This window comes from Hippocampus zosterae, chromosome 21 (assembly GCF_025434085.1).
Source record: "Hippocampus zosterae strain Florida chromosome 21, ASM2543408v3, whole genome shotgun sequence".
In the NCBI taxonomy this organism is placed as follows: domain Eukaryota; kingdom Metazoa; phylum Chordata; class Actinopteri; order Syngnathiformes; family Syngnathidae; genus Hippocampus; species Hippocampus zosterae.
In genome coordinates this window covers 8263429-8284145 of record NC_067471.1, presented here as the reverse complement: position 1 = coordinate 8284145, position 20717 = coordinate 8263429, and the positions used below count along the sequence as shown (strand labels likewise).

At 48.6% G+C, this 20717-nt stretch overlaps 3 protein-coding genes across 3 annotated transcripts; all 3 read right to left on the bottom strand.

Annotated features, from left to right (window-relative positions):
* Positions 1-86: 86 nt before the first annotated feature.
* On the bottom strand, positions 87-7542 carry apaf1 (apoptotic peptidase activating factor 1). The gene is made up of 27 exons (XM_052055265.1): positions 7392-7542; positions 6799-6980; positions 6559-6733; positions 6291-6491; positions 6026-6215; positions 5835-5947; positions 5623-5754; positions 5284-5522; positions 4839-5006; positions 4633-4764; positions 4455-4568; positions 4200-4384; positions 3999-4125; positions 3764-3889; positions 3527-3667; positions 3255-3380; positions 3008-3154; positions 2809-2937; positions 2598-2723; positions 2383-2511; positions 2191-2316; positions 1983-2108; positions 1789-1914; positions 1467-1592; positions 1262-1387; positions 1051-1197; positions 87-980 (listed from the first exon to the last, which is right to left on the bottom strand). Exons 2-27 carry the CDS (start codon positions 6940-6942, stop codon positions 834-836), a joined length of 3768 nt encoding a protein of 1255 aa, XP_051911225.1. The 5' UTR covers positions 6943-6980; positions 7392-7542; the 3' UTR covers positions 87-833.
* A 419-nt stretch (positions 7543-7961) lies between these two features.
* tcp11l2 (t-complex 11, testis-specific-like 2) lies at positions 7962-13188 on the bottom strand. The gene is made up of 10 exons (XM_052055282.1): positions 13043-13188; positions 11366-11547; positions 11112-11244; positions 10504-10624; positions 10202-10425; positions 9995-10131; positions 9740-9912; positions 9332-9513; positions 9084-9256; positions 7962-9011 (listed from the first exon to the last, which is right to left on the bottom strand). The coding sequence occupies exons 2-10, from the start codon at positions 11538-11540 to the stop codon at positions 8740-8742; spliced, it is 1590 nt and encodes a 529-aa protein (XP_051911242.1). The 5' UTR covers positions 11541-11547; positions 13043-13188; the 3' UTR covers positions 7962-8739.
* Positions 13189-13447: 259 nt separating this feature from the next.
* On the bottom strand, positions 13448-20475 carry scyl2 (SCY1 like pseudokinase 2). Its single transcript, XM_052055269.1, has 18 exons — positions 20300-20475; positions 19281-19477; positions 19053-19210; positions 18480-18624; positions 18256-18405; positions 17878-18099; positions 17679-17795; positions 17467-17592; positions 17213-17389; positions 16890-17012; positions 16329-16442; positions 16114-16246; positions 15916-16034; positions 15705-15805; positions 15556-15622; positions 15409-15486; positions 15214-15336; positions 13448-15081 (listed from the first exon to the last, which is right to left on the bottom strand). The coding sequence occupies exons 2-18, from the start codon at positions 19455-19457 to the stop codon at positions 14524-14526; spliced, it is 2688 nt and encodes an 895-aa protein (XP_051911229.1). The 5' UTR covers positions 19458-19477; positions 20300-20475; the 3' UTR covers positions 13448-14523.
* Positions 20476-20717: the final 242 nt, after the last annotated feature.

The window sequence follows — 20717 nt, the reverse complement described above, 5'->3', positions numbered from 1 at the left end:
GTAACATTAAAATGTCGGATTCAAGGTATTATCGTGACTCGCTGTAAATTGAGCTCCTTTTCGGAAAAAACTCAAATTGAGCACACTGCCTCAGAAATGTGTTTTATTTGTGGAATTAGAGTAGCAAATAACAATAAATACATGCATTTATTTTAATGGCTCACATAAAGTACAGTGCTTCCACTATTCTTTGATCCTGAGCAACCAATGATTAGAGAATAAAAAAAAAACTTTTGACTAACTATATGCAACGTTTAAAGCACCATCGTGGAAATCACGTTACTCAGACAAACAAAACGTTTCCTGATTAATATTCACATGCTTATTCCATCTCCCTGCAACTAATCATTTCCTTGAAAGATCACAGCAAGGACAGAGGCACAAACTATGACTGTGTTACTTTTGCGAGATTGTCAAGCGTCGGCCCAGTTGTGAAACATGCCGTTTAGAAAAAGACGCACGTAGCGATAAAATGACTCGCCAAGTGTAAATCCTGATTTGTAGAAAAGTTGTACAAGAACATTCGTCCTATGCCTTTAAAAGTAAACATACAATATTTAACATAGTGCACATGATAAGGCTTCTCGACTCTGAAGGAATAGAATCTCATAAATTACAAAACGATAGAACCATGACATCCATCACAGCATTGATTAATGCACTTACCGGGTTGTTGCGGCTCAACGTGCCGATTCCCCCAAAAAAGCATGACAGCGTTTGCGTGTCTTAATGATCTAGAATCTGTTCGAAGTAAACATCTTCAAGCACCTTGTCTACTCTTCAGGCTGGTGACTGCAGTAGTTTGCGGCTAAAACGTGGCATTTCAAAGGCCATCATACCACTCGCTGGAGGACGTACAGGATGCCGATGTTGTCAATCGTGACGAACGTGGAAAAATCGGGCGACACGTGGACCTTCTTCAACGCGCTACCGGTCGGGTAGAAGGTCTGCAGGGCTTCACCTTTGTCCGCGTCCCACCACTGGACGAAGATGCAACACGAGAGACATAAGGTTTGAAACCGTCAACTCTATGATACGCCGCCGCCGTACCTTGACGTATCCCCCGGTGGACACCAGGAGGGAGTCGTCCGGGGAGAAGTGCAGGTCGGTCACCCAGCCTCCGTGCAACGAGTCTAGGCCGTCCTTTCCGTCTCGCGAGCATATCTTCAGCAAGGTGCCTTCCGCGACACTCCACAGCTGTTTACGGTATAAAATTAAAATGAATACGGGTTTGATGTGGGGATTGTCGAAAAGAACCTACCCGGATCTCGCCGCCGTCATCCCCCGTCGCCAGCCGCCGCCCGTCACAGGAAAAGCGGCAACTCCGGACGCAGTCTTGGTGGCCGCGCAGTACGTGGACACATTGCCAGGACTCGCTGTGCCACACCTTGAAGCCCGAGACAAAAACCCATTCAGGAAAAAAAAAGTACAGAAGAAGAACAGAGGGCGCAGTTAAGAGCTCAGACCTTGGCGATCTTGTCAGCAGAGGTGGTGGCAAAGAAACGTCCATCTGGGGAGACGTGGCAAGACAAAATGGCTCCCCGGTGAGCCTCGATGTGCTGCAACTCCTCTCCGCTTTCCAGCTCCCAAACCTGAGCGAGAGAAAGAGCCACGCGCCGTCATTTCATAAATGAACGTCTAATGTTAAAAGTGTATGTCATAAAACAGGTTTGTCGTCTGGCGTTGTACGGACATTTCCTGTTTCCGCTATGACGTGATGATGTCATTCCACGGTCTTTTCTTTTGATTTCACGTCAATGTTATTGGTCAGTGAACGCCAAGATTTACCTTGACCGTGCCGTCAAACGAGCAGGACAGCATTCGTGTTTCAGCGGGCGACAGCAGCGAGAAACAACGCACTTGCTCCTTGTGGCCCCGCAGCGCCAGGCACTCGTGCGACTGCCACTTCCACACCTGCACACACAAATTCCTCAGTCATGGAAATCCAAAGGAGGGCCGAGGAAGAAATGACGGTGGCCCACATTGATGGTGGTGTCCTCGGAGGACGTGATGAGCGTTTGGCCGGCGTGGAGGAACTGGCAGTGCAGCACCGTCTTGGTGTGTCCCAGGAGGGTGGCGAGAACCTTCCCAGAAGGGATGGCCAGAATCTGCACACGCAAGAAATAACACCCAACGTTTACGCGGCCAACACCCCGGACCGTCGACTGAGATCCAAACGTGTTCCGATACCTCCACGGTGCCGTCCTCTGTGCCGAAGGCGACGGCCAAAGGCTTCGGGCAAAAGCAGGTGCATCGGATCCGCGACGCCATCTCCTCAGACTGGAAAAGCAGCGAACCCGCTCTGCCGGCGCGCACCTGAAATGCGGTCAATCGAGGTGTCAATCAATCAAAACTTGGACGTCCGCGTGGCCGCCAGCTCACCTGCAGTCTGTTGCGGTTGTCTGCCGCCGAAACAAAAAATTGGCCGTCTTCCCCCGAGTCAAAGAAAGCATCCGAGTCTCTTTTCAGGCGCACCGCGGAGGTGGTGTGCACTTTATCCGTCTCCCAAAGCTGCAAACGGGACGAGAAAGAGATTTGATTCGGAACGGTTTCTGCGCACTAACATCAGTGAGAGTCGCAACTGAGCACGTCCTCACCCTGACGGTCTGGTCGTCGGCGCAAGAGAGAAGCTGCGAGCCGTCGGGAGAGAACTGGACTCGCTGGACCCAACTCAGGTGACCGCTGCAGTCGGCCATCTTCTTATTGTCCGCCAGGTCCCACAGCTGCGACAGACGCACGAGAGAGACACTTTCAGCCTCTTGAGCTGAAAACTTTCCCCCATCCCTGGTCAAAAAGTATCTGTTGCACCTCCACCGCATAGTTGGAGAAGGCGATGGCGAGCAGGTTGCTGGTGGGACACGCGTGACAGTACTGCACCATGCTCAGGCGACCCGTTCGGATCTCTAACAGCATCTGCGACGTCTCCAGGTCCATCACCTGCGGCAAAAAGCGACCCTGAAGCCAACCGCCGTCTCAAAATTGACACCCAATTTTGACACCCGCTCACCAACACGGCGCTCCTGACGGCGCACACCACCCGCTTGCCGTCGCCCGTCCACGTGCTGCACTTGACCGGAACCTCCTCGCCGGCTTCCGCGCACCACTCCCGCACGTTGATGGTCTTCCATTCGTTGGCGGAGGACACCTCGAAGAGCTGCAGGAGGACGGATACAGGGACACGCATTCCATCTAATTGGAGGGAGCTTTTTAATTTTCTACGGTTGAGAGGCGAGACTGGCAAAGTACACGTTCACCTTCACGGTGCCGTCATTGGAGGAGGTGGAGAGATAGGCGTCGTCGGGGGAGAAGCAACAGTGGTTGACCGGTTCAAAGTGCCCGAACATGGTGTTCTGTGAAGTGGGTTTGTTCAGGTTCCACAGCTGAAACAAGACCGAAATCCGCAAATTTCACTCCATGTGGAGACAGATCTCCAAGTTCATTTTCCTCGAGTTCATCGGGGCAAGGCGAGTGTTTAAAAGTTACAAGTGTGGTCAACAGAACAAATTAAACTTGTGTCTTAAGGCACCTTGACGTTCAAGAAACTGTCATTGGAGCAGGTGGCCAGCAGGAGGCGCCGTCGCGTGTTGGTGAACTGGCAGTGGTTGACCTGCTCCTCGTGTTCCACCTCAAAGACCCTCAGCAACATGCCACGCTCTGCGTTCCACACCTGAAAAGATGGGCAGACAGCCCCCCCCGCCAATTTTTTTTTTAAAAACAATAATAATAATAATGTGAAAGCTATAAAATCTAATTTCACTTTTACCTTCACTTTCCTGTCGCTGGAGCAAGTTGCTAGGAGACGGTCGTCGGGGGAAAAGGCGCAACAGAGAACCTCGTCATCGTGGGCTTGGATCTCGGTCAGCTTTTCGCCGGACGTGCTCCTGAAAACCTAACGTCACAGAACGGGGAGCATGATGTGATTTTTCATTTGAAACGAAGAGACGGCAGCTTTGAATTTTGGAGGAAAATTGTCGTTTGAACCGCTTCCAGTCAGATACCTTGAGCGTCTTGCTGGCTCCGCACGAGGCGATCTTGGTTCCGTCCTGGGAGAAGCAGGCGGCGTAGACGGAGCCCTGGTGCGGATGGATCACCAGCCGGGAAAGACTTTCCACACTGCTCTTATTTCTGCACATGGAACCAAATTGATGAAAAGCCCCACCGTAAAAAAAGACGAACGTGAGGCTTCCTCGCTTGCTTACAGCCAGTCAAAGTAGAGTTTCCCGCTTCTGGCCCGCTCCTGCGCCTGTTGCAGAGCCTGCCTGTAGACTTCCGAAGCCTGAGGCTGCGACAGAGCCAGCTGGACCACGTCGGGAAACGGCCGCTGCTCCAGCTGGTGGCCGTTGAGGGACAAAAACTCCTGGAAGTGACTGCGGACGTTGCTGTTCTGCACGGGGGCGGGGAAACTCCTCACTTACTTCAGCCATCCTCCATGTTACAGTCTGCATTTTGATTACCTTTTTGTCCAGAATGGATCCATACTCCACAAAGTCATTTAAAAGATGAGCCGGACCCAGTATCCGGGCCTTGTGGGTGACCCAGTCCAGTGAGAACATGAGCGAGTAGAGCTCCTGGGGAAGTCAAGGGCACCATGAGGAATATGGAATCCGCTCCCTTCAATGAACGGTTTCTTACCTGGGAGAGGTTGGCTTTGGCCATGTGGTAGGTTAAGAACCGGACCCAGTAGAGGCACTCTTCGTCTCCGGATGTGGGCGGGGTTTCACTGTAGTGCTGCTGGTACTGACGCACCACCTTGGTGTGAAGGTTCTGCATCACAGGCACACACACGTCACTAAAAAGAGAACCCTTTTTTTTTCTTACAAGCGGACTTCGATACGGACCTCGAGTTGGGCGCGATTCTGCTCGACCAAGAAGTCCAGTTGGAGGTCGTGGAGGTAGTACAGTGCAGGTTTGCGGTGGCTGTCCGCAAACAGAAGAGACTTGTTGACAAACTCCTCCAAGATGTCCTCCACCTCCTCGGGTTCGAGATCCCACAGAATGGACAACACCTGGAGAAACAGTACCAGGAAGAAAAAAAAACGTGTCTTTTGGATCTGTTCATCGACCGTCTGGTAACGCGTTACAAAATAAATAAATAACAATTTAAAATGAACAAACACAATCCAGTTTGGAAACGTTTCAATTTGGATAGCACGTTTTTAAAAAACCCCACACTTGTCCACAAGATGGCACTATTTCCTCCCATTTAAAGCACACGACACATGTCATACCTTTTTCTGTTTTCGGCATATAGACAACTGTGCGGTTTTTAAAAATGTAATTCACCTTGGCGGGAATTTTGACGTCGGGCTCCATCACGGCGAGGTCTCGGTAGAGCTCACGGTGCTCGTCGGGCAGCACTTCGATGCTGGCGGCCATTGCCTGGTCCAGCGCGTCGTAGTCGTACGACGACGACTTACGGATGCGCTTGAACTGCTTCTGCTGCAGCTGGCGCAGGTAGTAGCTCCAACGGTCGGGCTTCTCTTTGAGTAGCGCGCCGATCAGGGAGACCACCAGAGGGGACCCTGAAGTGGACGAAACGCGTGTTCTAATCACAGAAAAGCAGCAACCTTTTTTAAAAAAAAAAAAATACATATGGGAGCGAAGATCAAGATTGCAATGCACCTTTACATTCTCTCACAATGCTTCGAGCCTCCTCAGGCAAACATTTGAGTTCGTTTTTGGTATACAGGGCGAGAATCTCCAGTGCCTTGTTGTCATCCAAACCACTCTCAACCTCCACTTCATGTTTGGCACCTGAAAAACAGGTTGGCGATGAGGTTTTTGGTAGCTAGAACTCGGCGCACGGTGGTTCTGGGTGTCAGTGAATCGCTTACCGCTAACTGAGTCAGTGAGGCTTCTATTCCTGGTGCTCAGAAGGATGCGGCAGTGGATATCGAATGATTTCAGCACCGTGCTGTCCCAGATGTCATCAAGAATCAGCAGAGACCTGGAAACAGACAATTTCTCAAGAAACACTGAAATATGATCACATGCAGTCCATATTTCCCTCAAAACCAACTTTCACCTAGGGTATCTGCGCAACACCAGAAAGCGCAGACGCTCCTTGGCCTCGTCCAATGAGGTGGGAGGCCGGTGGAGGGACTGGGAGTCCAGGCTCTGCTCCAGGCGGAAGCACAGCGCTTGGATCTTCACCAGAAGGTTGGCTTTGTCCAGCTGGCCGATGGACAGCCAGTGGATACCTCCTGGGAAGCACTCTGTGGGGAAAAAAAAAATAATCTCAGCACCGAGTCATTGGGCATAGAAACAAATGAGACCCGACGATTAATCACCTTCAATCAGACGCTGGTCTCGTACAGCTTCCGCCACCAGCACAGATTTTCCCGAGCCGGCCATACCGAACACAGTGACCCATCCCGTGTCCTTTCGGAGATAGTAGAGCTTCTCCCGGATCTTGTTGATCAGTTCGGGTCGGCTGACAAAAACCACAGGCCTCTGAGGGACCCCGCCTGCACTCAGAACTATTTGGATTGCTAGAAAAGGAGGGTCACAGTTCATAAAGTTTCCAACTTCCTGGAACTGTGCAAGACGAATTCTCACCATCAGATGTGTTGTTAGAGCTGTTTGGTGACACACCAGGAAGGGCGGCGTGAAGCAAATTGGCCAGGTCGTAGTACGCCTCCTTGACGAGAGCATTATAAAATGAGATAAAAGCGCTGTTGTCCTTCTTGAGCAGCAGTTCCAGTAGCGCCGCCGCCTGCTCTTTCCTGCTAGGCTGCAGAAAGACACTAAATCACCACATGCTTCAGTGGGGAACTCCTTTGTTGGAGTATCACCAACCCATTCACTGATCTTCTCTTCCTCCTCGTCACTCAGCACGCCGTCACTGATCATGTGATCCATTAGGTAGGCAGGCTTGATATCCTGCTCCAGGTTCTGGCGAAAGCGTAGCAGGCTGCTCCGGGCGCCTTCGTCCAGCATCATGACCGCCCATGCAGGAACCTGGTGAACAAATTGGGTTTCTGCAACAGACACTGATGTTGATATTTTTGTGTCCAAATTCTATTTTCCTCATTAAATAATTGACTCCCAAAATTCAATTTTCGTCTTTTGTTGGGGGGGGGGGGTGGCTATATCATCGTTTGGTTCCTCAAGTCTCAGGTATTCAGTAATGTTTCTAAGCAAGATGCTGATTTAGTCTTCAAACAGGAACATGTTACAACGAATGAGGAAAAACAGTAAAAATAACGATGACGAGGGTAAAACTTTACCACAAACTTTCAAAATGATATTTTCCAGTGAATATAATCTTGATTGGAAATTTTAATTACCCTCATCTTTCATTTTACAACTTAAAATCGAAACTCTTTCGGCATGTCGAGACAGGTTCGCCCACGACCAAACAAAGAAAGTAACCGTAGAAGGATACTTACGAGTGTCTTCTTTTCTCTACAGGGGAGGATATTTAGTCAACTGAGTATGACTGTCATTTAAAGTCACAAAAACGTGTAAGAAGTGAGAAAAATTGTTTGACGAAGCCACACGCCTTCAACCTGCTTCCTGGTTGACAACAAACTAACAACCAGCCCGACGAATAGTGTGACAGAACCAAACCACGTGACGCGTGAGGTCATCCGTTCTGGTTGTTTGTAACTGGGCAGACGTATGTTGCCTTTAGGGACTAGTTGTTCGCTGGGATAATTGATAATTTGTTTACCAAATTACAGTATCTCAACGACAAAATACAGTAGTTTTAGCAACAACTATCAGCTAAACATCGTTCTGTGATAGATATATGTATGATGTTCTGTGATAGAATATATTTATTTTGCAATGCGTGTATTTTTACGGAGAATTAAAGGTACCAATGCTGCCTACAGACAGGTATGTTGATCTCACAGTTGCAGCTATTATGCAAATAGAATCGACCTTAAATATAGATTACGAGCTGTTGCAAAAATGCTTATTAGTATACCCATGATATTTAAAACTACACGCTTGCACCAATTTAATATCACTTTTATTTTTATGATATTAAGTGTAGTACAGAAGAAAATAACACATTTATGTACACTTCAGCTAAGTTAAATAATTGCTTTTTTTGTTCTGAGCATCTCTGGATCCACACTGAATACAGAATCCCTTTGGAGCTCAGCACCTTTGTGCGTGTCCGCGCAGGTTCAATCAAGCTAATCCAGGAATACGGTAACGAACTGGAGTACCGAGTTGTGTAACAAACATCGCCAATCACACAAAACCGATCGAATAAATTGACGTATAGCGCAAACATCTGGAAAATCCTCCCTCAGTTACACAAGCAAAAACAGCAAACACAAAAATGCACTCATGTCTACAACAAATATATACCCAAAAAATTCCCTAATATTTTTTTTCATAGCTTCTTGAAGAGGCTAAGAGGTTTGTAGCATGATTCATATAATATATATATATATATAAAACTTTAAACACTCATCATGTGTGCTGCTACTCTTCTAAATATAGAAATTTGCTTTCAAAAGCTGGAGCTCTTCCGTACATAGCCAAATAGCCAAATAGCCAAAGAAATAGCTATCTGTTGCTATTCATTTACCGGAACAATAGCTTTGCATTTTAAAACTAAACAGGCCGTTGTCAATATTACCATACATTTTATGCTTGATGAGACGTTTCCGTAAAAAGATATGTGCCTTGGCGATATAAAGGTTGGGAAACACTGTGCTTCACGTCACCGCTGGCAAACCCAGCTCGGTTGCATAAGAACAAAATGGACGTCAGGGGTTCTCATTCGGAGGTGACAGTGTCCTGAGGAGGGGAAGATGGCGGCGGCGGCGGCGACGACGGTGGCGGGCCGTTGGTGAACATCAACTTCCTGATAATGTCGGCATAGAAAGGTCCATACACAGCCTTGTTGTAGTTGACCAGGGAGAGGAACTTAGCGGCCAGGGAGACCAACTCGGAGCGGATGGCGGTTAAACCCGCGGGCGTTTGCGCCAATCTGGCTTGAGGTTTGGCATCGCAGATGAGCGCCATGAAGTAGTGCTGCACGCGGTCCTCTGCGGACGGAGAGAGACATTAGGTTGTGATTCCGGGCAGGAAAACCGGCGGTGAAGAAATCCGGAACATACCGACGAGAGCGCGGATGGGGTTGTCCTTGTGGGCGATGCTGCAGATCTGCCCCGTGAGGGTGTCCTGCTGAGCGGGGCTCAGCGCGGAGTAGCCCCTCTCAACTAGCGACTTGTTCAGCTCGCTGCAGATCTGAGAGCTGACCCCCATTAGCGCCTCTTGTTGGCTAACAGTCCTGAAAAAGCCCACACGAAAATGGCATCGGTATGGTCGTAGGTTTCAAAACCTCGACGGTAAGGAGTGCACTCACGGGTTGTGCACGTGGTCGAGGAGCACGGCCGTCATCCTCTTGAGGCGCTCGGAGAGGGCCGCCACGCCCTGGATGGAACCGCCTACCGTGCTGTGGACGATGAGGAGAACCTCGTTGACCGCCTGCCAGCGCCTCAGCTCCGCCTGCACCTCTCGCAGACGCCCCTCATCCGTCATCCACGTCTGAACGCGCCACAAAGAAAAGTATTTAGGCAGGTTATTCTGCAACAAAAAATTTTGGCCTGTTTTTGTGCCGCCTCCCCCCCGTCTCTGAATTGTGGATCTGGGAAGCCCACTTTTGTGATTAACGGCTTTCTATATTAACTTGACTCATTGACATCATTTCAACTTAAACTCTTCAGTTCATTGAGGGCATTTACAAAACTATTTTCAACATGAGCCTACTCACCTCTGGGAGAGGGCGCTTCGTGGAGTCCCACATGAGGATGTGTAGGAAGGCCGCATTGAGGACTTGGAAGGGTCCCGGTAAACATGGCTGTCCTTTTCCCCGATTGCTCGGCATGGTGGTCAGTAGCTCCTCAAAAGTCATTTTGATCCAAGCGGCGGTGTTGTCCAAAGCACCTGAAGGAGACGCCACCACACAGAAATCATCAAAAACGAATGTCTCCATCTAGTGGTCGGTTGTGTTAGCGCGCCACCTCACCGGGTGTCTTGTCCAAGATGCTCTGGAATGTTGCCCTCTCGTACTCCACGCTCTGCTTCTGCATGACTGGCCGCAGGTTGTCGATGGTGAGGTTGACAAAGTCTGCCTTCATCAGGTCCAGGACGCGGAAGATCTCCCTAGTGGGCAAGGCAGCTCACGTCGGTATGAATTTGAATTGGCTGGAGGCGCACGTGGGGTTCGTTTTACCTGAAGAGCATCACAATGTTGCCCGTGCTCTCCCTCAGCTTCTTAATCTCTTCGTCACGGACGGGCGCGCACAGCTTTCCCATGGCGCTGATGACGTACGAAGCCAGGCCCGCAATGTCCACGGCGTCGTTGTCCACCTGCTGCCTGATCAGGTCCATGTCCAGCACCTCCATGATTTGCGTCCGCATGCGGTTGGCGCCGGGGTTGAGGAAGGACAGCAAAATCTATCCAACAGGGGGGGGGGGGACCACATCGCATTAGCGACATCAGGAACAAGGCGATTCTTTTTTTTCATTTTATACCTCTCGGATCTCCTCCAGGAGTTTGATGGCCTGCTGGTACTCGGGCGGGTCGTCGTTCAGCTCCGACTCTAAGATGTCCCAGAATGCTTTGTGGACGTTGTCGCGAACCATCTTCCATAAACTGGAAACGCAGCAAGTGAACGTTGCTCGACTTTGGGCTTTTGAATTTCGGTGTATGAGAATGAAAACTCCAAAATTGCGCATAAGACACATACCCGTGCTTGTGTGGACATGTTTCCCAACCTTTTTCTCAATTCAGACTTTGTCAATGTGAAGTCTGGGCGTGTTTAGCACGTGATCGTATTGCGTGTGTGCTGACAGGTGGATACACAGGTTTGTCAGACCTTCCACCAACCAACTAATTGAAATTGTTTCGCGTTGTTCTGCCTGTCACTACATGTCGCTAGCAAAGAAATATGAACAGAGATGCATTTAAGTGGCACTGTGGTTGATTGCGCAACATTTGAACGTTTTTTTCCCAGGTACGTTCGGACCCCGAACTTATTTCACGATGGGAGTACAAATATTTGCGTGTAGCGTGAGACTCAACAAGGGCAAGGCGGGGGAGGGGGTGGGGTTGATAACACCTTTACATGTGTGATAATTACCTGTCCTCAGGCAGGGTGTGTGGCTCCAAATGGAAGTCGCGGTTGACGACGATCTCGTGGAACAAGGTGAGGTTGGAAAGGTCTCTGGCGGAGCCCATCACCTCATCCAGGGTGAGCGTCTTGGGAGGGCTCGCTGGTCGGGAACCGACAGAAAGTAAAATTTCACATTACTTCATTTCAACTTCCACTTTCACATATAAAAAACACACAAAAAAACAACAACCGCATCTAAGAAAAGATTTCTGGGCACTCACAAGATGGCGAGCAGTGCTTGCTGCAGCCGTCGCTGGTGAAGCTCTCGCGCGAGCAGTCGGTGTCGCTGGCCGACGCGGTGCTGTCGCAGCGCCCCGACGACGACGACGACTCAACATCGCTGCCCTGCTCGTCGCCGCTGGAGGTGGATGACGGACGCTCGTTGTTCAGGGGCATTTTCAAGCTGCCGGGCAGAGCGTACAGTTTCATTACAAACCTTAACTTTGAGCTTGAGAACACTCAGTTGAGTCTTTTGCTGCAAGACCACCAACTTCTGCTATGCCCATCGCTATGGAAACGGTTGCTATATGATGCAAGGCACAGTCAAAAAGAAAACAACAACAATCCACTTTGGACAGAAGCTTGTTTTCACTGGGAGCGAGATCAAGTGTCTCCCCGGTAACGCGTGTCAACTGCGGGATCCAGTTACATTTGAAGTCTTTTTGGAGTAAAAAGCATCGCGGAAAATGTTCCCTAGAGGCAGCAAGCTGTGAAGAGGATAAGAGCAACCCATCCAGCTGTTTAGTAAATCTACGGTTATCTTGATTATCTGGAATAATGAAGTTGTAATTAAATGTGCATTCAGTTATCATGTACTATTTTTTGCTTTATTTTAGAGTGGCATTCTCCCACAATTAGACAGGTGGTCTAATATTATCTAAGGCCCCCCGGAGTGCTAGTCCTGCTATCTGGAGCTAAAAACGAATGCCCACTCCCACTTTGGTTTAAAGATAGCACTATAAAGGGGGGTGCTTGCTCATGCGTGTGTAAATGTGTATGTGTGTGTGTGTGTATATGTAGCTCATTACATCATCAACACGAGCAGTTAGGTCACGTAAAAAAAACAGTCTCATTTTCTGTGGATTATCCAGAGAGATTCCGGACTAGGGATTATTTGTGGCATCTGCGCTTCCATCACATATCCAGTATCAAAAAGGCGACATTTGTCTATTTTGGAGCACTACTAGAGTCCTGTTTATACATGTTTACTTGCAGTCTGTGAGGGAAACAATCATGCCAAAATAAATGGATTTTAGACCGATTTTAGGGGAATGCGTGTAGAAAATATAGGATGTGTAGTATAGGCTGAAGTGTGCATCAATGTTATGATTGTGGGCTGCAAAGTGTCAGAACAAAGAGGTCCAGATTGCTGCAGCACAATGTAAACAAAGCAGTGGATGAAAGAGGCGGGTCTTAAAGAAACGGACACTCCTCGTTGGCTAGTGCTGCCCGTCTATCATCCCTACATGGAAAATCTTTGGTTCCGAGCACAGCACATGGACCAAAAAAATATCCACACACTCGTGAGAACAAGGTACACGTGATCTGGACTTATACACAAACAAGAACCAAAGCCAGTGAAGCTATTTTCAAACAATCATTTAAACCAACTAACATTTATTCATAAAACCAATGGCATACTTTTAGGGTTGTTTTGACGGTGTTGTCTTATTTACAATACAATTGTATTTACATTCATGCGTCGATTTGTGTGTCTTAAAGACGAACAATTTTGTAATTTTGTTCGGGTTTGCGGGAAATAAAAACAAGCTGCTACTATTTCGAAGATTCCACCGCAGTTCTCATAAGTGAACAAAACTCGCATTCGAGCGAGGCGATAAATGAATGCTTCGCGACTGGTTAAAAAATAATCAAGTACATTAGAAGTGTGTCCTTACCGTACTTAAGTCTCCCGAAATGGAGACTGGTAAAAAATAGTTGCTTTGAGAAGCGAAGCTGTGTCGTTTCCCGTGTTGTAATCTTGACGGTTTAAAGGTCCTACAACTCTGGGGAGCTCTAGGCCGTACGGGCGAAACCATTTGTGACACGAGGGGGTGACGTCTATGAACATGCGCACAAAAAGAACGCCAGACTGTCATATATCCCATAAAACGTTAACAGCATCAATGCAGCGACAATAAACATTGTAAATATAAAAGATATGCCACGCATTTTGACAGGAAGTTGAATAGATGCGTGATATGATTACTGTGTCACCCCTGGGTGAAATGGTACGCTCTTTTTGGCTTCATGGAGGAGGTCATTGTTTACGGATGTGACTTCACTAAGGAATAAAATGACAATTCTCGTCATTGAAGGAGACTTTATTAGACATTCACGTATTCCCTTTTCGTATTTAAACGAGTGAAGATTTAAGGATTGTCATTATTATGTGATGTGTAAATTGCAGTTGAGCGACTTTTCTCCATCACAAAATAACTACACACCGCTGAACGATCGCATTCTTTCCTTTATATGTACAGTTTCACCAAACCACCGCAGATCATTATGAAATCACAGAGAACACACAAATTCCAGCAGTAGTGGATGCGTGGTTGGTATGACCAGAAACTTTCAGAGAGCGGGCCTCCAACGAAAACACAAAATGACAACTGTGCACATTTAATTTAAAATCTAAAGAGTATCTGATGAGCTGGGTGGACATCGGAGGTCAGTGCAGGATAAACCATCTGAGATAATCATTATTATTGCACAAGTTTCATCACCTAAGGCCTCTCAAGCTCTCACACCCAACAAAAAAAACTGCAGAGGACCTCTCCACATCACCTAATGAAAAAAAATGGGAAAAGTTTTGAAATTGAAATATATCGTAACTTATTTTACTATTTAAAAGTGACGATAGGAATGGTACACTTCATGTGTAAAATATTTCTAAGACAGACAAAAGCTCAACGTTCATTGGTCACCTTGACAGAAAGTAAGACAATCAATTTAAATCCTGTAAGGCACAAGAGCCTACAATGCACCTTGTTAGCATTAGCGTCTAGCTACAAGTGATACTCCAGTCATACTGCATTTAAAGGAAGGTAAATGAGAGCGTGTGTGCAGATTTGTTGCCATGGAGACGGCCTGCAAAAAGGCCAACCTTCTCGGATGCTACACGTCGAGCTACCTCCTGCCCGAATATCCTTAAAGAGTCTGAATAAGGTAAATCAGATTCATAAATTAACACAACTCCTGCGCGCGCCCCACAGAACATCAAGTAGAAAAGAGTAAGAAACCCACAGCTTTGTCCAAGACAGCATACAAGAAGTAACACATTGTCCTTCAAATACAAATGGGGTGCAGAATGTGAGCACGATCAAAAATAGACACGGTAAAAGTGGTCTCTTTTTCACAACTTCACCTTGGGTCTATTTCAGCCAAAAAGGTCTTTCAGGTCGCTGTTGGCGGACGTGCTGTGCTTGAGTCCGCTTTGGTTGGCGCCGGTGGTGGTTTGGGAAAAGTTCTGCGGGCTGAAAAAAGGGTTCGCTTGCATCCCGAATCCCGGTGCCCCCGGCAAGGCGGGCTGAACGTTCTGCACCGGAGTAAACTGACCCAGCCAAGGGGTGCCGCCTCCGGGCGCCATTTGGTTCAGGGAGACTTTGGGCTTGTTGGATGTGAAAAGGTTGTCCAGCGCCGACATATTCACCTGGCTGTGGTTCTGCGCCAGGGCGCCAAAGTTTGGGGTGCTGGCGGCGGAGGCCATGCCGCCGTAGCCGGCGGAACCCGGAGGCCGCATGCTCATCCCCATGCCCGCCGACGGAAAGCCAATTGCCGGGTTGAAGCCGTTGGACACCGGGGCGCCCATGGGGGAGGCCGGGAAGGCGGACATGGCGGGCGAGGCCTGCGCCATGGGGGCTCGCGGTGTGTTGCTCACGGACATTCTGTTCAGGGACGCCATGTTGGTGAGGAGGCTGCTGGTCAGATCTTTCGCCTGCGAGAAAAACACACAAGAATTCAGGCGATATGCTTTTGTGCTCTTTCTGAGCCACTCTAAGAGGCCACCAAAGCCACGTCTCGATAGGAAAGTAGTACGATGTTGGAGTGACGGATTGTAAAAAAATACCTGCGAGTTGGCCGAAGCAGCCGGTTTGATACTCTGCGGCGCTAGTGGCTGCTGACTCCTCAGTTTGGCCGCCTGCTCCTGCTCTTTAGCCAGTCGCTGCTTCTCCTCCAGAGTCAGAGACATCTGAAGGCAGCATCGAAAAGTCGTTCGTGACGAGAGCTTCATTTAAAAACAAAAAAATGTGGACCTTCTTACTCGATTCGGCTGCGGGGCTGCTGCGGAGGATCCGTTCTCCTTCCCGTTCACCCCCGTGCTGCCGAAGATGTCGTCGATCTGAAAGAACGCGAAACTCAATCAAATCATTCAATCACTTTTCTCGCTCTTGACCGGAAATCGCCTCACTTGGTGCGACGACGGCGGTTTCTTGGCGTCCTCCGACGGCTTCTCCGTGCCGGAGATGTTCAAACTCCTGACGGGTTGAGGACGGCAAGATATTAGAGACCAAGGAGGATGCGCTTTGGTGTCGTCTGCGTTTCAAATGGAAAAATCACCTCTGCTGTTCCTGCATGATGTGGAGCTGCTCCAGCTTGGTCTTGTGCTCGGCCTCCATGCGACTCAGCATCTCTCGGACGACCACCATGAACGAGTTGAACTGCAACAGAAATGGGGTTGTATGTTTTAAGTTTATTGATACGGTAATTTCATTTTATTGACCCGCGCAAACGCCGATTTGACAATTTTACACGGACGCCTAAAAAGTACCTGATTGAGGTTGAGGTTGCCGTCGATGCTGAGTGACACCAAGTGCGGCAGGGTCTTGGTGGCCAGGTTCTCCTTGGGGATGCCCAGCTTCTTGTGACTAAAGGTGCACTTGTAGATCCCTAAAGAGGTGGCAGGTAAGGCGGCAGTTAAATAACATTTTTTTTTTCTCGTCTCGTCAGACCAGGACGAGAAGCTCACCCAGGATTCCCATGAGCACCGCCGGTTCCCTGGAGGGGATCTGCTGCAGGAAGGGCAGGATCTCGTCAATGACAAACCACTTGTCCATGTATTCCAGGATCTTCCCGAGACACACCAGCGAGTTGACGCGCACCTACGTGGCCACGGGAAAGGAAACGTCACCGTGGCCATTTGTGTGTGTGTGTGTTTTCAAGAGAGGCTGAAAAAGGACTCACGGCCAGCGAGGATGTCTGCAGGCAGGCGGATTTGATGCGAGGGATGAGGGAGTTCTTGATGGAGGGGTAGTCGATGAGGTTGGTGAACGTCGGGATGATGTTGAGGCACAGCTCCTGGAAGGCGCCGCCGCGCAACACACGTCAGATGCAACTGCACGTTTGCGCCGCTTTGCATTTGTGTCCCGCTGGTTCACTTTTTTTTCCTTCCTAATAATCCAGCGCGATTCATCGAAAGCACTCTTGCCATCGTGTTATTGTGGAAGCGCAAGACAAACTTTATTTCGCCACACACACACACAAACACACACATAGGTGTTTTGGTGCATTTTCAGGACGTCAGAAGGTGTGTTATCATAAAATTGTCCTCAGATGTCATGAATACAAACACACACACACACACACACACACACACACACACACACACACACACACACACACATACGTGTTTTGGTGCATTTTCAGGACGTCAGAAGGTGTGTTATCATAAAATTGTCCTGAGATGTCATGAATACAAACACACACACAAACACACACACACACACACACACACAAAAAGGCCACCTGGATCTGCACAGACGGGGCTTCCAGAGCTCGGTAAACCATGGGCAGCACGCTGTTCTTGATGTCCTCCGCCGGCGTTTTGGTCAAGAGCAGGTCCATTTTTTGCAGGAAGATCAGCAGAATCTGGACAGGGGGGGACGCCGGGCAGGGTTAACAAAAGCGCTTACCGCCCAAGAAGTTTCAAACAGCGGCTGACCACCTACCATGTTACTAGCCTTTAAGAAGCATGGGAGGAAGTAGAAAGACGCGTCTGATAAAGTGCCGAGAGCACGCGCTTCTTCCGTATTTGGCTTTTTTTTGGGAGTGAATGTTGTGGGTCTAACCTGGATGGGCTCCTGCTGCTTGAAGACGGGCGTGAGGTCGGGCAGGATGAGGCGGACGTACTCGTCCTTGGTGCACTCCTCGGCGATGAGCAGCACGTTGGGCAGCACGAAGGGCACCATGTCCGGGTTGACGAACTCCGAGGTGAGCGACGGAAGGATGCGGTAGACCACCACTCTCTTTATCGGGACAAAGCACACAACGGGATTTCTCGTTTTGGGTTTTGATTCTTAGCATATGATGAATTTGAGATCACCTTGGGGAGTTTCGGTAGGACTTTGGGGAGGCCCTTGTAGAACTGTGACTTCTGCAGATTATCCCGCTGGAAGAGCGAGTCAAAGTACTGCAGCGTCATGGCGCCCACATCATCGAAAAATGGGATCTGTTTTTTTTTTTTCGCCACACGGGAGAAAATCAATCACACGCGTGGAAGACCAGGATGAAGCAAAATCACGTGCCGGCGCCAACCTTGGTCATCTGGTCGGCGTCGGGGCGCACGTTGGGCGTGACGCTGAGCAGCATTTTCACGTGGTCGCGGACCTCCTCTGGGAGCTTGTTCAAGAGCGCCGGACTTATGTTGGTGAGCTGCAACGAACCAGAAGTGTACGTTGGCGGAGCCAAGAGCGCGTCGGGCGGGGGCCGCGTCCTCGGCCCCCTCAGCGCCCACCTGGTCCAGCTGCCGGCTGAAGCTCTTGAAGATGTCGTGCTTGTTGACGGCGAAGACGGGCTTGCCCTCGTTGAAGACGGCGTGCGCCACCACACCCAGCGAGTACATGTCGGAGGCCGTGTCGCAGCTGACCGACAGGATGTACTCGGGGGCGAGGTACTCGGGGTTGGGCAGGCAGAGCGGCGGCCGGTTCGGCTCCCATTCTTTACATACGTATTTGGGCTGCGGGTGTAGCCGACAAAATGGCAGACATGCTGTACTTAGAAGTGTGCGCATGTAATGGCAAATTCCCGCAAAACAAATACAGGTCATGAATAACAGTCCACAGACGACATACCAAAAAAAAAAAATGGAAAGAGGACGTCTAATTTCACTCACATCAGTGTCTGACGGGTTACTGGATGAAATGCTGAAATCAAAACCCATAATCTTCCACGATCCACTCTTGTTGAGAATAATGTTCTCCAGACACAAGTTGCCGTGGACCATCTTGACTCCGCTGTGCAAGAAGGACAAACCTTCCGAGATCTAAAATGACAAAAAAATGGAGAACTAAACATCTGACATTGAATCCCGTAGAGTTTGGGGTACTTTCTTGTTACCTGTAGCAGGCCGTATTTGGTCTCTACGTCATACAGCTTGTACTCCTTGATGTCTTTGGGCACGGGGCTGGGAAGGTTGTCCCAGTGGCCGAGCACGTTGGACAGACTGGCGAAGACTGGCTCGGTGCAGAAGGCCAGACAGTCTCTGGGGGGAAAGAAAAAAAAAAAAAACAATCCCAAAACATTGACACATTTTGCAATTTGTGACATCTTGTTTTCCTTGAGCGGGAGAAACAAAACAACATTAAACAGGCTAATAGCTGAAATTGCGATGTAACACAATACAAACCTAAAAACAAAAACAACAAACTTTTGTCCACGTTATCAGCTGTGTTTGGGAACGTTGGAAACAAATTTAAACATTTGCAAACACACAAGAGTGAGAAACTAGGATCAGGAGGGAAGACTAATGTTTTCTTTTGGGCCATTACATAAACATTTTCATTTTGTTTGCTTCGTGGCACAAAAGTCTAGCGGTAAATGTTAAAACAGCAATGAAAATTTCCGATGCGCTCTTTGCTTTCGTTGTGTTTCTCCCACCCCGCGTGGACATACAAAGAGTTGACTAGTTACCGCGACTCCTCCAGAGGGTGCTGAACGGTCAGGAGACGGGGGTGTCGCAGTCGGGTCAGCTGTTGCACCCCTCGCTTCAGGGAGTCCACGATTTGGTCCTTGTCAAATTTCTGGTACTTGTCAATCATCTTCTTATCAAAAACAAACACGGCCACTTCCTGGGAATGATAGAAATGGATCCTCGTGAGCATTGCTGTCACTACAAAGGGATGCGATCACATGACACACCTGCTTGGTGGATTTCTTGGTGCCGTTGTAGATCCTCCAGCACATGCCGGGACCGCCGCTGGCGATGTGACGGCCCACCTCGAACTCCCGTGTGACGGGGTTGCCCATGACGGCGCTGGTGACGTCGGCCGTCACTTTGGTGACTGTGCTCTTCAGCTTGTTCAGCATGGACTCCATTTCGAGGCCGGAGCGGGCAGCTGAAAGGAAGCCCGGAACCCGTTCGGATCTCATGTTAGGTAAGGTGTTCACTTTTTTTTTTAGATTAATCATCATTTAAAGAAATGTCTTTGGGCCAGATCTCGCCAAATAAGGCTTTCAACCTGCTTGAAAGGGAAGTTGATGCTAGGTTAGGCAACGGGAAGTCTGATAAAAGATCACAGCTGAACAAATGTTGATGTGACTGAGCAGGATTTGGGCTAAATTGAGGGGTGTTGTGATGGAGGTAGACATGAAATGAAAAACTGAGTCTGTACATTATTGTTCTCCTGCAGTTTCTGATAAATCTAAGGAATAGATTTGTATGCATGCCAGAAACCGTTTCAGTGTTCCTACATTAATTATGATCACATTTTCCAGGCTCACTTGTCAACAACTGAGGATTTTAATACACAATCCGTTAATTATTTAGTCGCGGTATTCTCAGCAGGGTCTTGGGAACGATTATTTCCACTTCAATACTCCTTCCTACTGTTTGGAATGCCTGTATGAATATCACTGAACATACAGATTATGAATTTAATACAATCACAACAATAACATTATTGATGACGAGCTCGTTGTGTCACGGACAGTTCGCAGACAGCGATAACGCGATTTACTAAACAACGGCAGCTCGCTAACATTTGAACACTCTGTGACGTTAACGCACAGTAGTTTAAACATTTCTATTAACGATTCGAGGAATAATTCACCGTGGCAGTCGTGATGCGAAGCTAACTAGCCGACAATGGGGAGCAACACCGCAGTCGTAAACGATCAAGAGTCGCAAACTGCCATTTGGTCACATGGCGGTAACTTACACGAAAACCGTGCAAAATATCTCCCGGTGACTCCTTTGAAAAAGCTCACTCCGCGAGGAGCGCTGTCACTGGCGTGAGTGTCTCATAGCCCTCATGATTTGACGTAGCCCACAGTTTGAGCTAGCAAGCTAGGCTAGGACGCCTGACAGTGCTACTTCCGGGTTGACAGACCTAAGCAACGTCACGTTTTCTGGGCGGGTCACTATTTTGCAGTCGCAAATACTGTGTCACTCCATGCGGTCACTTTTTTGCAATCACAAATATAACTAAACACGAATTTACCACGTTGAAACTTGATAACTAATGGTCAGCGAAGAAGGTATCAAAGTGTACTGAGCAACAATTTAATTCAAGATAAACATATATTTAATCTATTCCCTGGTTTATTAAACGGTTGTCGACGTCACGTTTTTTCCCC